The sequence below is a fragment of the Rhinolophus hipposideros genome (genome assembly GCF_964194185.1).
Source record: "Rhinolophus hipposideros genome assembly, chromosome: 5".
NCBI lineage: Eukaryota > Metazoa > Chordata > Mammalia > Chiroptera > Rhinolophidae > Rhinolophus > Rhinolophus hipposideros.
In genome coordinates this window covers 28,703,952-28,718,082 of record NC_138051.1, presented here as the reverse complement: position 1 = coordinate 28,718,082, position 14,131 = coordinate 28,703,952, and the positions used below count along the sequence as shown (strand labels likewise).

Genomic DNA, 14,131 nt, shown 5'->3' with positions numbered 1-14,131 from the left:
GTGAGAAGAGTGGTAACACTAAGAGAGGTGTTATGTGCCAGGCCATCTGCAAATCCTCAAGACACACCTGTAGGGTGATACATTTTTTGGATGAGGAGACAGGTTGTGAGATATTTGTGCCATGTATAATGCACACTTTTTTGCCCAAATTTGTGAGGGAAAAATAAGGACGCACGTTATACGTGGGCAGTACTAACTCCGTATCTTTATAAACGTTTTTAATTCTTTTATGTTTATGAGTTAAAAGCGTAACTCTAGAAATCAATAACGATACCCATACGCAAAACAATACCCTGAAATAAGATAATAGGTTTTACTGAATTTACGGCGAATTTGTAACACGAAGAGTTCTTGGCCTCCTGAGGCGTGAATATCATAAATTTGTTTCCTGTATATAACATTTCTTGTGCCTTGTATCTATCCTTATGTTTTGTAACTTGCTACATAAAATTTCTTATACCATAGTATGTTAAAAAAAATGTTAAAATTCCTTTATAATACAAAAAACATGTACCTAAATGTAAACAAATAAATATTGAATTAAAAATTAAAACTAAAGATTTTTCCCCCTGAAAGTTTGGGCCCAAAAACATGGGTGTGCATTATACATGGGAGCGCATTATACACAGCAAAATATGGTAACTTGCTCAGAATCAATGAGTGAGTAACTGGCAGATCCAGGAACCTAAGAAGCGTAAGTCCAAAGCTCACACTCTTAACCACTCCCCAAGGGTGCACTGTGGTCAACAGCAACTTACCAAATTGGAGATGTGCACGATGTTACTGATCTTGCCCCGGGGTGGGGAGGGCACCTGAGCAGTTCGGACTGGGTCATCAATTGTAATGGAAACTCCAGACTTCTGCTGGCTAATGGAACGTCGAGTTAAGGTATCTCCTAAAGTCACTATCAAACAGAGCACACAAATGGTTTTCAGCAGGGAGCAACAGGACTTTTTTTTAAATCCCTACCCAGGAGTCACTCTTCCATCTGACTGCTGAGCAGCAGTAATGTGCAAGGCATTGCCTAGGCTAATCTCATTATGGAGATTCAAAGATTAAACAAATCGGAACCTAGCCCTCAAGTAGCTTAGTAACTAGGAGAGTTAGAGAAGACAGGTAAAATATTTTAATAAAGGCAAGAAAACATTGAAATAAGTCCAAATAAGTGCTCTGGGAATTCAGGGAGTCGAAAGGTTTCCCTCATTAATGCTTCACCCACCTTTCTTTACTTCATGCTCCACAGGTGGAGGTAAGGCCACCTCTACTGAAACCTGGGCAGGCACAGGGGCTTCTGCTTCCGGCTCCTTCTCCTCTTCCTCCTCTTCCCTCTGCCCATTCTCCTGGCCTTCTGCAGGTACTACCTATAAAGTGTCAGACACACAGGGATTCTTAAACACTGGCACTTTCTTTTCAGCCTCTGGTTTCCTGGTGGAGAGAGGGTGGTACAGTCAACCTAGCATGTGCCTTCCAACTTGGGGGAGATTTCATCACTAAGTTCACCTCTGCCAGATCCTGGGGTTGTTAATGCCTCAACTCTGCCACGATGAAAACTAAGGCAGAAGTCTGCAACTTGTTTCTGCATAGGGTAATATAGTAAGTATTGTAGGCTTTGTGAACCAAACAGTTTCTGTTGCAACTATTCAACTCTGCCTTTGTAACACAGAGCAGCCACAGGCAAGACCACATAAACTGGTGTGCCTGCATTCTAATAAACCTTTATTACAGGCAACAGGTTAGATTTGGTAGTCCACTGACCCCCGAAAGGACCAATTAACCTAATCCTCTGCACAGACGGGAAGAGCTCTCCTTTAGAACTCCACCTTAGTTCCTCAGTTGTCTGCTCTGCGTCCACTGCCCCTCCCCTAACACGGGGATGCAGGAGCCTTACCTGAGTGACAGTCCGGCATATTTTCAGCCCCTTGTCATGGGTCCCATCGTCACCATTACGCTCTGTCTCATCCTCAGAGATTCGGGAGTCATCAGCATGAAGATCCACAACAGCCTCCTGCCCCGCCAGGGGTTTGATGTCGGGGATGAGGCTCTGGGACACAGATACCCCCCACCCCGTTACACTGGGCCCATGTCTACTCCCACACCTCAACGTGCCTCAGCCTCCCTTCCCTGGCTCCTCCCACCTCACCTTGAGCGATTCAGTGGTGATACTGATGGAGGGTTTCTTCTGTGTGGTGGCTGTGCTGGCTCCCCAACGCCGCTTCCGACCAGGCTGGCCCCCCTCTGTGTCACTGTTTCCAGCTGGCACCCCCTTGGTAGCTGCTGTCCCCACGAAATAGGACCCTAGAGTTAGATGGTCTCAGGCCTTCTGCTGGTTCACACCACCACACCCACAGCCTTCGACTGGAATTTTAGTAAAACTTAAGGGAATTGTATTTGGGGATGGGGGAAACCATGCTTCCGAGTGAACAATAAAAGGACTGGAGCCACTTCCTGACAGATGAAAACTACTCATCTCTGAAGGCAACAGGGAGAGGTAACTTGGTTGGCGAGCAATTTAAACTCTTAGTGGTAGAAATATCTCAAGTACTGGGGAGTACAGATTGAGAAGGATTAGGGAATGCAGGAAAAATAAGACTGCGATTACCAAAATCTAAGTTAATTATAAAGATCTATTATGCTTTTGTCAATTTATAGTTCCTCACCGGGAAAATGTTAAAAATGTTACTCTTTGAGGTGTGGGGCACTCTCATTTCCTCACTCTCTTAGAATAAAGCATATAGGAGTCCCACAAACCTACTCCTGGTTTTGAGGGTTCATATATCTGAAAGAATAAATGCATGTAGGACTAGACAAGACATGGTGAGACACCTCAGCGTACCTCATTAAAGGAAGATATAAGACTGGGAAAAAATGATAGGGATTGTCTAATGTTTTGAATTCCAAAATGGAACCCTACATATGCCAAGAAAATATCCACTTGCTGGGTGAAGGTCATGGGACGGGAGGGGTGCCACTGAGAGAGAATGGGAATCTATTTCTCAATGAACTCTGATTTTTATGGTATTCCTGACCTTTATCAGGGATTTGGGGCTAGACTTACAGAGAACGGAGATCTTCCTCTTGAATGATTTGGGCAGCGAGCTCTGTATAGAGAAGAAAAGGGGAAAAAAAAGAGAAAGAGACACACCCCACAGAGAGGGGGGAAGGAGGTTAGATGAGGAAGTCTTAGCTTAAGCTCCAAAGACACAGAGAGAGAGAGACACAGAGACAGACAGAGACCAAAACAGAAGCGGCAAAAACGAAGCAGAATCAATGCAAGTTAGAGAAAAAAATAAAACCAAACATCATAGCAGGGAAAAGTCATCTAGTGCATACCACATCTATGTATTAGCTTAACCAGAAATAAGCTGGAAGGGGAATTCAGTAGCCTCCCAGCCCTTCAAAGCCGTTGGTCATGCCCTCTTCCACTGTCTCTATGGGGTGGGAGGACGCCAAGCCCAACAAGCTGTGCCCAGAACTGGGTCACGTAGTCCTCCTACGTCTTCCTTGCTAACTTGAGAAAAACATGAGGAAACTAGGAAAACCAACTTTGGGATGGCAACTTGAGTAAGTTGCCTTTTCTCAATGTCCAGTCTGACATCCACTTCCAGTGGCTTTGAGTTCTTAGGACTGTCAAGACTGCCCAGACCTCCACCACACTGTGGAAAAGGGTAACACCAGACCCACTGGAGAGGAGGTTCCTGGGCCAAGTGCCAGCAGAAAGAATTTAAAGTTCTTTTTGGTAAAGGGAGGTTTTTACGAAGTGTAGACTGTCCCTAGGGAGAGTCTGAGACTTTTCAAGCACTGTACAGAGCTATAGCAGAGCCTGTTTCCTCCCCTAGCAGGGCTTAAGCCTTAGGGGCTCTGCCAAGGACTGGAAACTTCCAAACTTGCTTTCAAACAAGTTTCTATCCCGAACACTCAGTGGGAGAAAGACTATGGACAGAGCAAGAAGAGGGAGAGAGAGAAAAGGGGAATAGAACATTTTTAGATTTAATGCTTATTTCTGGAAAAACTAAGAACTACCACCCTTCTAAAGGGTAAGGCAGGACCCTCTTGATGAAATTTCCTTTCCTCATCCACCCCCCAGCCCCATTTGTGTCATCTAACCAAGTCTCCTTGGTCTCCGTTAAGGGCCAGTCTGACCCCTAGCCAGGCCGCTCTCGATGGGTAAGTTAGTGAGAAAAAAAAAGTCTTAATTAAAACAGGAAAAACATGAACCAAATAAATAAAGAAATCAGAAAAATAAAGATAAAGAAATTAAAATAAAAGATTAAAAAAGAAGAAAATAAAGAGGAAAATAAACTAGGAATATGACAAATGTTCCAGGTACCATCTCACACCTGGGATCTTCAGTTCAGCCAATCGCACCTCACTGTGTACTGTATCTAGTCAACCGCCGGTCCAATCAGAATGAGCCCTCCCTGCTAGGCGCTGTGCAATTGGTGGGGGGTTGGGTTGGCAAAAAAGGTGGGCGCACGGCGTGGTGGTCAGCACGGCACTGCCAGAGTCCTCCCAGGGGCGCAGGGGGGGCGGGAGGGAAACGTGTGGGGAGACGCTGCCCAGTTTCCATGATGTCAAGACAGTTCACTGGTGGTGACCAGGCTCAGCGAGGGGTACAGGGGGGAAAAGGGGCAGAGACATCAGTCCCAGCCCTGTAGGGGCATCATCTTGCAGTCCCTCATGAGATGGCCTGTGAGTAGCAGGAATGGTCCTGGCCTTTATCGTGAGAGGCAGGCAGGACCCTATGTCCACCAGTGGCAAGATGCAGCAATACCACCCAATACTTGGAATCCAGGTGATGACTCCAGAGTCCCTTTCTCCTCTGCCTGTAACTGGGGAGGGGGTCCTCTCACCGAGTGGGATCATGGAACCTCTGATGAAGGCAGCCTGGGGGTAGAAGGTGGATAGCCCCAGAACCTGGCACACATTCAGCAGCAAGGTCAGAATGCTTTTCTTCTGAGAGTTGTCTGTGGCATCTCCTCAGGAACTCCAGCTGAGACAGTAGTTCCAGTCAGGTGGATGGATGAGCCCCTGCCTCCAGGGATGGAGGAGAAGTTGGAGCAACCAACATGCTGCCCTTCACCATGGACAACAGGGACCAAAGGGAAGTCCATCTGATGAGCGAGTGGTGATACATGGCTGGGCTGTCCTCAGCATTAAATCCCTGGGCTCAGACCCTAGACTTCTCTGCAGGGTTCCTAGTCGTCACAGCTTAAGCCGCAAGTCCCACTCGGTATTTTACAGCAAGGCACTGTGATCACAAACATTGACTCTTTAGGACGTCTTGGTGCCCTAGATGGGGATCCCAACAGTCTGTAGAAAACAAGGCAACCCACTGTCCTCAAAAGAGTAAGGGCATGTGGGCAGGCGCCCCAGCACTGACACAAGCTCTTCTTGGGGTGTCCCAAAAGGGAGATGATGCAAGTCCACCCCTTTCCAAATGCTTTTTTGCTTTCTCAATACAAGTCTCTCCAGAACAGTGCTCTTCTTGGCCCCCTGATGTAAGGCAGGGAGGCAAAAGGGGGCCCATCACAGGATCCCATATACATGCCCCCCTCTGGCCAAGACACCTGGATAGCAGACTCGGCTCTGACTGGGCAGCTCAGTAGCAGCGGGTGGGTCCAGAGGAAGAGGCGGCATCAGCGATTGGCCAGTTGGGCAGGGTTATATTTTACGGGCGGATTACCGTACATGAGGTACTTGGACAAAGTTTTACGGGGAAGAAGGACCTTGTAATAAATAATATTCTGCACATCAAATCACTTTCACCGGCCCCCACCCCCGCAACACACACCAAAGAAAGGCTACACACACAACAGTCCCTCCCACCCTGTTACCCCACTCCCAAGCCCCGCTAATTCTGTCTCTATTACTTTAAGAGCCAAGAAGACTTCGCTGGCTCTGATGGGGGGAGCTCCCCGAATTGGATGCAGGACATAATGTATACACCAAAAAAGGAGGTAGAGGGGGCCTTCAGGATCACCCCAGGTGCTGGCTTCTAAGTAGCTACATCTCTGCAATGAGACCACTGGGGGGCAGATGAGGAACAAAAATTCCTCAGCATTGCTGGTCAGTTGAAAACCACCAAAGCCCACTAGATGGCGTTGAGCTACAACAGGCTTTTAAAAAGGAGGGAAAGCTAAAGGAGTTACCATAGGGAGAAGCTTGAGGAGGTGGCAGGGAAAGCTGAGCCTGGGTTTTAGATAAAGGACCATTAACTGACTTTCCTGTGATAAACTTCCAAGCGTCTGGAAGGCACTGCTTCCCATCCAGGAGAGGGGAATGACTGAACCCTGTCCCCATCACAAGGGGTCTCCCTTGCTAAACCAGCGAATTCTCCCTTGGCCTATCCTCATCCGCGTCTCTGCCTAGCCCCTTCTTTAGCTATCCCACTGTGGATGAGGGATCACCAGAGTGGTCCACTCCTTCCCCTAGGTCCACTCCTACCCGCCCACCCCAATGGGCAGCTTGGAGATTTACCTCTTTCTTCTCCTCATCTTCAGCATTGCCTTCTTGGCGGTCATCATTGCTGACTTGGTCTGCAATAGGCATAGGGGGCTCTGGCACCTCATTTTCAGGTCTGGTTTCACTTGTGTCCATGGTCACTTCCTCCTTCTCCTCACTGACAGTATGGGGAGAGGTTGGGAGGGAAGGGCAGGCAGGAAAGAACCAAGGAGAAGAGAGACCAAGATGTTAGGTTTTAGGTCAGGAAACCTCCATGCCTCAACACTCGGGTGGGTTGGGAGGGCTGCTTTCAGATCTGACTAGACTTTTCCCCCTCAGGAAAAGTGGGAAAGTTTTCCTTGGGGAAAGTGCACAGATCAGAGCAACCACATCCACCCACTGCCCACCTGGGATAAAGCTGTGATGTGCAGGGCCAGGACTCCACCTGTTCTTAGATTACTTCACCAGAGCTCTCAATTTGAAGAGACCTCCCACCCCTACCGAAAACAGTCCCTCCTCAAGTGACTGTGATTTGCCCACAACTCTGTGGCCTCCCTTTCCCCTGGCCACAGGCATCTTTATTTAACAAAATTGCACGAGAAACTAAGGGAACCCTGATTCTTTAAAAAGACAAGAATGACCATGGCTGCGGCAAATGATCCCAACCTTGTGTTTAATCAACTGCTTAATAAGTAAAGGCCAACTGACCCACAGGATCTGGGGGTGGGAGTTGCAGGGAAAGTCGGGCTGGTAAGGGTTCAAGCTTCAACAAGGACCCTCTCTCATCTAAAAGAAAAAACTAAAACTGCCAGAGTATGAAAGCTCAGGCCACTTTTACCCGCTCAGAAATGTAGAAATTGTACTTACATTCTGCTTTCACCCAGTTTCTCCCATTCCCTCATTCCAACTTCCAAGAGATAAAGAGAGCAGGCCTCCCAGTTAAGACATACCCTCACCCACACTGTGCATCATGCGCCCACAAATACTGAACCCACTCTGCCCCCCTCAATCACACAAGTTATCTCCCATTTCAGGCAATGAATCCCCGAGATTCACTTCAGATAAACTATCTTCCCATTTTCTTTTTCTGCCTTCATCCCTAACTTCTATCTCTAATCACGCCCCCACTACCACCCAAACACTGGGATAGGGAAAAAAAAAAATCAAATCAAGACGATCAGGGGCCTAAGACTCAGAAGGGAAACCAAGCCTCCCTAGGCTGATAACCACCACCGGAAAATTCAGCATTCCCGACAGGCTGACTGACACTCAGAGGTCAGAACAGCCTACCCAGAGCAGGCAGGGAGGGATGTACGGGAAGGGGGGAGGGGAAAATCGGAACTGTGCCCCCAGCTAATAGGCCCCCACAGAAACACGAGATTCAAGTGCCCAAATCTAAAGAAAAGGCTTATCCAAAAAATAGCTATTTCCCACAGAGAGAGGGCAAGTGGGGCCAATTAGAAATCAGGCAGGAAGGACAAAGGGGAAAAGCAGAATGATTGAAAACAAACCAAAACAAAAGACGGAATGAAAGCCATGGGGAAGAGAAGGAAGATGAAGTGGGCTAGAGCGGTGGGGAAAAGGGATACATGGAAATGTGAAGCTCTCACCCTTCTTTGCTTTCTGATAACATGATTTTTTTTCTCCCCCTGGAAGTGCTGTTTATCCCTTTCTGGAATGGAAGAAATAACAAAAACCAAACAAAAAAATCCTAAAAAATTAAAAAAACAAAACAAAACACCTTCCTTGTCCCAAGATCCCACCACCTCCTCCCCAGCCACCCGATCCAGAGAGAGAAAATTGAGATGGAGCAACTGGGGATCCAAAAAATGGTAAATGGAAAGGGAGGTGGTGGTGGTGGTGAGGGGAGGCTAAAATATATCTGGCTTTTAAGAGATAAGCGTTAAGTCCTCACGGCAAACCCCGAATTCGGCTGGATTGGTCTCTCTGGAGAAGGAGGAGGAGGAGGGCCAGGCTGCTGGTAGTGGCTGGCTCTATTGTATTGGCGGAGCAGCGGCGATCAGCCGGAGACATGCAGGGGAGCCATCTTGCCACTTACCCAGCAGCCCGTGTGTGCGGATGGGGGAGGGCCCTGCTGCAGCAGGGGAGGGGAAAGAAGAGAGGGAGGGCGCTGAGTGAGCAAGGTTCTTATCCCTTGGCAGGCCACAGGGAGCTCACTGCTGGCTCAATAGGCCTGGCCTTTTTCCTTCTTTTCTCAGGTTACAACAGCCACCGAGGCATAACCCCACAGGGAGAGGGTGCTTTCTCCAGTCTTCCCAGGGGGTGGGGGAGGGGGCTGGGTGGAGAGGACATACAAAGTTAACAGCTGCTTGTTTGGAAGATTCCAGAGAATAGAAGATAGGAAAACAGCAGAGCTGGGAGTGAAAAATGATTAAACAAGGAAGATAACAAAGCCAAAGTTGAAAGAGACACAGAATGGAGGGTCACCAGCAATTTATGTGCCCACCTCCCTCTCCAAGAAACCAGGCATGGAATGTTGAAACCAGATAAGCCAGTCAGCTGTTCAAGGTGGGGAGGTGGGATGAGAATTAGCACTATCCAATCACTATAGTAACTGGCTGTTCACCCCCTAGCAATGACCACGTTACTATTCCAACCTGTCCTTTCTCCAGGGATGCTGGAAGGAGTGGATAAGCAGAGTTCCTTTTTACCAGTAGAGGCAGGGAGAGGTGTCTCTGAAGAGATGACAGACAACTTTGTTTCATAGAGGCTTTAATAAGGTCACCTTGCCCCAGAGTCCACTGGAGCCAGAGAAGAATAGGATAAACAGGGCAAGGGGACCTTGGGTAGCGGTAGCACGAAGGCAACTTCTTGGAGCAAGGGCTCCAAGGTGAGGGCTCTGAAGTAGACAAAATAAGAAACTGAAGTGAGAGAGCTGTTATAAGGGGCAGGAGTGATTTGCTGGGCAAAAAGTGGGAAGTAAATAGAAATTATGGGCATCTTCACCACATTAAATGTGAAATGGGAAGCTGACTAACCATTCAAAAAGCACTCTGTAGATGCTCAAAATGCTCATATGTGTACTGCAAAGGTACTCCGTTTGTGTCCTAGTGGCAGTAGAGGTTTAACACTAAGACCAGCTTCTGGGTACCAAAAGCTTAGTATTTAGCTTATTTGTAATACCAGAGCTTTTAGCCAAGAATTAAAATTTCCTCCTTGCTGTTCAAAATCTTAAAACTTACATGCCAAATACAAGCTAAAGCCGCCATGCAGTGTATGTATTACTCTAGAAGTTCCCTGTCTGCTTAATAAGACTGAGAGCTTTGGAGTCAAACCTAATTGATCAGGGCCCAATCCTGGCTCTGGCCCCGCCCGCTTATAATTTGTGTGATACTGAGCAAGTTCCTGATCCTCTTTATGTCTCTCTTAAACTGTGCAGTGAGGACAGTAACAATACCTATCTCATGGAACAGTGTTGTAAGAGTTCGCTCTTTGGGTCTGGCTTGATTGATACCCCAAGTCAAGGTAAGGATGTGCATAAACTCGTACTGTTAATATCTCATTATCTCATTAGATGTCACCAATGTTTTCTCAAATAATAGACTGCTCTTTCTCTGACACAAAGGCTTTCAGTAATTGGCTTGACAGATTTTCAGCAAAGCCCGTCACTCTGTACCACCACTGGTTTACTTGCCCCCCACCTCCATCCTGCAGAGCTCAAGGTCAGTGACTGTATCCCTTGGCCCCCTCGCCCAAGGCCTAACATAAAGAAATGCTCAGTAAATATTTCTGAATTAGGCTGTCATTGTGGGCACCAAGTGGACACTAATAAGTGCTTGCCGAAGTAAAAGTTTTCTTCTTAAAACACTTTTTTTTTGGATAGAATTCCCATAGAGAATGTTACCTTCAAATACCCTCAAATAAATGTTCCCTGTCCATCAATTATACTCAAATAATTTCAGCTGCCAATATGTCGCTCGAGAAGTAGCTTCCTTGGAGAATTTTTTTTACTAGAAATCTACTTCGTTTTTTTCAAGAATGTTACCATGTTATCCTTGACCTTCTTAAAACACAGCAAGTTTGTACTATTTCCCCACAATCAATTCTGTGGGATCCAAAAATTCCCAAGGCTTTATTTTTGCAAGAAAAAGAAGAATCCTTGACATTGCCCCGAAAGTGGACTCAATCCACTTGCAGGATCAGCCCCAAAGCCTTGTTAGCTATGTGTCAGAGCCCCACGCATCTCTTCTTCGTAGTCTCTTTCAGACAAGGCATGTCCCTTCCCACGTACTTTAAGTTCTTGTACAAATGTTTCTGGTATCTTTGAAATATGTGATATTGCATGGAGGTTAGGGGTCAGGGGATATCTATCCATAAACAATGCACAAAGCATTTGTAGCCCAAAAGAAAAGGATAAAACTACTTGGAGGCTAGTAACATCACATTACAGTTCGTAACTGAATATGAATGACATGCAGAGAAGCTAATGGAAAAGGAAATTTTACAGGCATGTATGTCTGAATTTTAGTTTTTGTAGAAAATTCATGAGGCACTGAGGACCTGATGAGAAATTTAATAAGAAATAGTAGAACTTGACTACCGCCAGGCAGTGAGATTTAAATATAGAATACTCTCAAGAGCATACTAGTTCCAAGATAACCAAGGACAGTATGATTTTGGGGGGTATGTCCTTAGATACCAATTTCTCAGTGAGCAAACTGTACTGATGACAGTAAATTCTACTTTTTTATTATGCATCATTTGGCATATTGGCACTGTAGGTCCTCTGGGGAGTATCAATTACACTGTCATATTGGCTTAAAGGACCATTTTCTCCCTTCTACTCAGGCAAAGGGACAAATAAGCGTAGGGCCAAGAGCCCTAAACTGCTATTACCTGCAAGGTTTGTGTACATAGGAATGTTGTATTTAGAAAAATTCAGGTTTCAATTAACTACTGCTGGATGATACAACTACCCACAATTCTTTTTCTCCCTTTCTTTTCATATACATACATACATACATACACACATACATTTTTTAATGTAAAAAGAGAGTACCATTATTTTCTGCCATATGAGACATTATTGTTATATCCATAGCAGGCAGAAGATTGGAGTTTGGAACAGGAGTCAACTGAAATAGAACTAAGGGCTCACAAATCCCTGCTCCAAACAATGAAAAAGATACCTTACCTCATAATCTAGAATTCCTCAGGGCACAATCAGAATCAGAATGGATTTAACCAAACACAGCAAAAAAAAGTTAAGCAATCTCTTCAAAGTGGTGAGAGGTCCTTGCAGTAAAGTCTAATTTTTAAAAAACATTTTTACTAAATCAATAAGGCCCTAAGCTGTGTCTTTATTAAAGTCATGTGACTTCTTGTTGATATAGACAGGAAAACCAAGGTTAAGCCACAAATGGTCTTTTCCACTTAACACTGTTAATCCCACTTTTAAAATTGGCCAGGACTCCCGAGGTCACCAGGCTGAACACTAGGACACTAGGGGGGTGAAAGACCAGGAGTGTTGTGCATTAGTTGTAGTAGGGCCTCCAGAAATGTAGGCAACTTTCTCAAAGATTCATTTACCAAATCCAATGCCAGAAAAGCCTACGGGTTTAGGCCTTTGGGCACGTCTTTTTGTTAGGCTGCTGAATGGACCATCTGGAAGGTAGGCAGAAGGAAAGCAGGTAAGAGACTGATGTATATGAGTTACTCCTGAGCTCACACTGCATTTCTAATCTATAGGCTGCTCCACTGAAGCTTGCCTAGGCGACAATGGACAATCTCAGTATTTTGCCAACGTACAACCTATCACCTTGCTAGAATCATGTGACTAGATTACCTCAGTTATAAAATGAAGATCAAGGCCACCTTTACCTGGGGGAAAAAACTCTGTATATGACCCCAATCCTCATTTGCCCTGGACTTGCATGTGAAAGTCCAGAAATAAAGGTGCTTCAAAACATTAGAAAGTGCCATTCTCTTGTCAGGATCTCACAGACCCACAGAATTTTAGGGCAAGCAAGGAGCTTTTTAGAAAATTACTTGCTTCTCAAAGTGCACAGGAAGTAGTTCCTCATGCCCAATTAGTAGTAGGTTGTCAACACCTACTTTGAAACTGCCATTATACAAAGGACATGCTGTACCCCCCGAGATGAGGAGGGGAAGGCAGGTATTATCTTTGGTTGATGGACATGGAAGGGAAGGTGTCACCCCATTTCCTCATCGATGGTGTGGCTGGGGAAATCCTGAACACCTTCCAGAATCCGCTGGGTTTTCACTTTATGGTCCTAGAAGAAAAATGCTTTCCCAAAGGATAATGTACCCATCCCAAAAAGGAAAAACAAAAACTTTTCAAAGCAAGTAGAATGAGCTTTTAGCTTCAAACCAAGTGTTAACGGCCACAAGATGGCAGCAGAGGCAAGAATACTGGAATGGACAGGAGCAAGACTATATCCCAAGGCAAAAGCTATACATACACTAAAGAGTACAAAACTATTATTAAAGTCATAAAGAAATGAGATAATAAAATCATGTCACCTACCCACCACCCTCCCAAATCAGAGGTAAAAGATAGTCTGGAGCTCTCAGAAGAGTGTAAATTATTAGACTTTTAAATGAAGGGAAAAATCATACTGGTAGCATTAATGTTGAAATGAGTTTAAAAAAAAAAACCATCATAGAACAACTTTAGGCCAACTGTCTACAAAAGACAATCACCAAACAAGTATAAGATTCCTGATATCTAAAAGCTAAGCAATCTTATTTCCACAATGCTTTTCTTTTTCATTTCTCATTGAGGCTTTGAAACCAAGTACTTTTTGGTTCAATGACTTCTTAATTTATAATACCTAGCTCAGGATAATGACATACCTGTTCAAGTACAAATTTAATTTGATATGAATATTTTTCTAGAACTAAATATAAGGAATAAACTCACATTAACTGTATAAGTGGTACAATCAATCCAAGAATTTTAGGGGCCCAGGAGTAAACTTCTGACTTGATGTGGACTTCACATTTTGCTGTACTGTATGCCATTAACAGCTAACTAAGATAGACTGCTTAATCACATGACAGCTGATAACCAAGGAAAATATAGAAATTGAAACACAGAACCCACTTGTGCCTTTCTTTGTAAACCCTAAATACCCTTTATTAACCTGTGTTCCCAGGCTTAGATGTAGCTGGTCAATGGGAGTTCAAAGACTGAGGTAAGATGTCCTAAGTCAATTCTCTTACACTGTCTTGAGTTTGGAAACAGAAGCCTGCTCCTTAAAGGAGCTGACTATTTTGGTGAGATGATCAGATTAGGGTTTCCTTATGCTCTCACCACCACTTTCCGAACTACCTTAAGATTTCTGGTGGCAGCTCCCAACATAGTAACTGAAGCCTAGCTTTTGTCCAGATAAAGCTCTGCCTTCGTGTTTTAAAAGGAAACCAGGGCTGCTAAGTCAAAGAACCCTAGGGAGGAAAGAACTATCCCACACTCCTAGATCTTTGTTATACCCCAGTTGAGACATATCACTTACACAGTGTGATGAATCCTTTCTGATTCTGGTAGGTGAGAGGTCGGAGTCTCTGAGGTTTCCGGCTGTGTGGCAGCTGGTGGCTCAGCCTCTTCAGCTTCACACTTCTTTGGGCTCCCCTGGCAGGACAAACATAGCAAAACAAACATAGCAACATACTTAAACCGGCTTGGCTCCTTTTCTTTAGCCTGGAGCTG

At 45.2% G+C, this 14,131-nt stretch overlaps 1 protein-coding gene across 12 annotated transcripts in view; it reads right to left on the bottom strand.

Moving 5' to 3' along the window:
* The window catches only part of ACIN1 (apoptotic chromatin condensation inducer 1), a 31,360-nt gene that overhangs the window by 2,849 nt on the left and 14,380 nt on the right, over positions 1-14,131 (bottom strand). For 2 of the 12 annotated variants that reach the window (XM_081047848.1, XM_081047856.1), the window contains 7 exons: positions 13,938-14,053; positions 6,478-6,619; positions 3,056-3,098; positions 2,141-2,295; positions 1,889-2,041; positions 1,220-1,361; positions 759-904 (listed from right to left, as the gene is read on the bottom strand). In XM_081047848.1, coding sequence (XP_080903974.1) covers positions 759-904; positions 1,220-1,361; positions 1,889-2,041; positions 2,141-2,295; positions 3,056-3,098; positions 6,478-6,619; positions 13,938-14,053 — 897 coding nt within the window. Of the gene's footprint in view, positions 1-758; positions 905-1,219; positions 1,362-1,888; positions 2,042-2,140; positions 2,296-3,055; positions 3,099-6,477; positions 6,620-8,356; positions 8,516-13,937; positions 14,054-14,131 lie in introns of those variants that run through there. The other 10 variants (XM_081047853.1, XM_081047858.1, XM_081047859.1 and 7 more) reach the window with 7 other exon arrangements.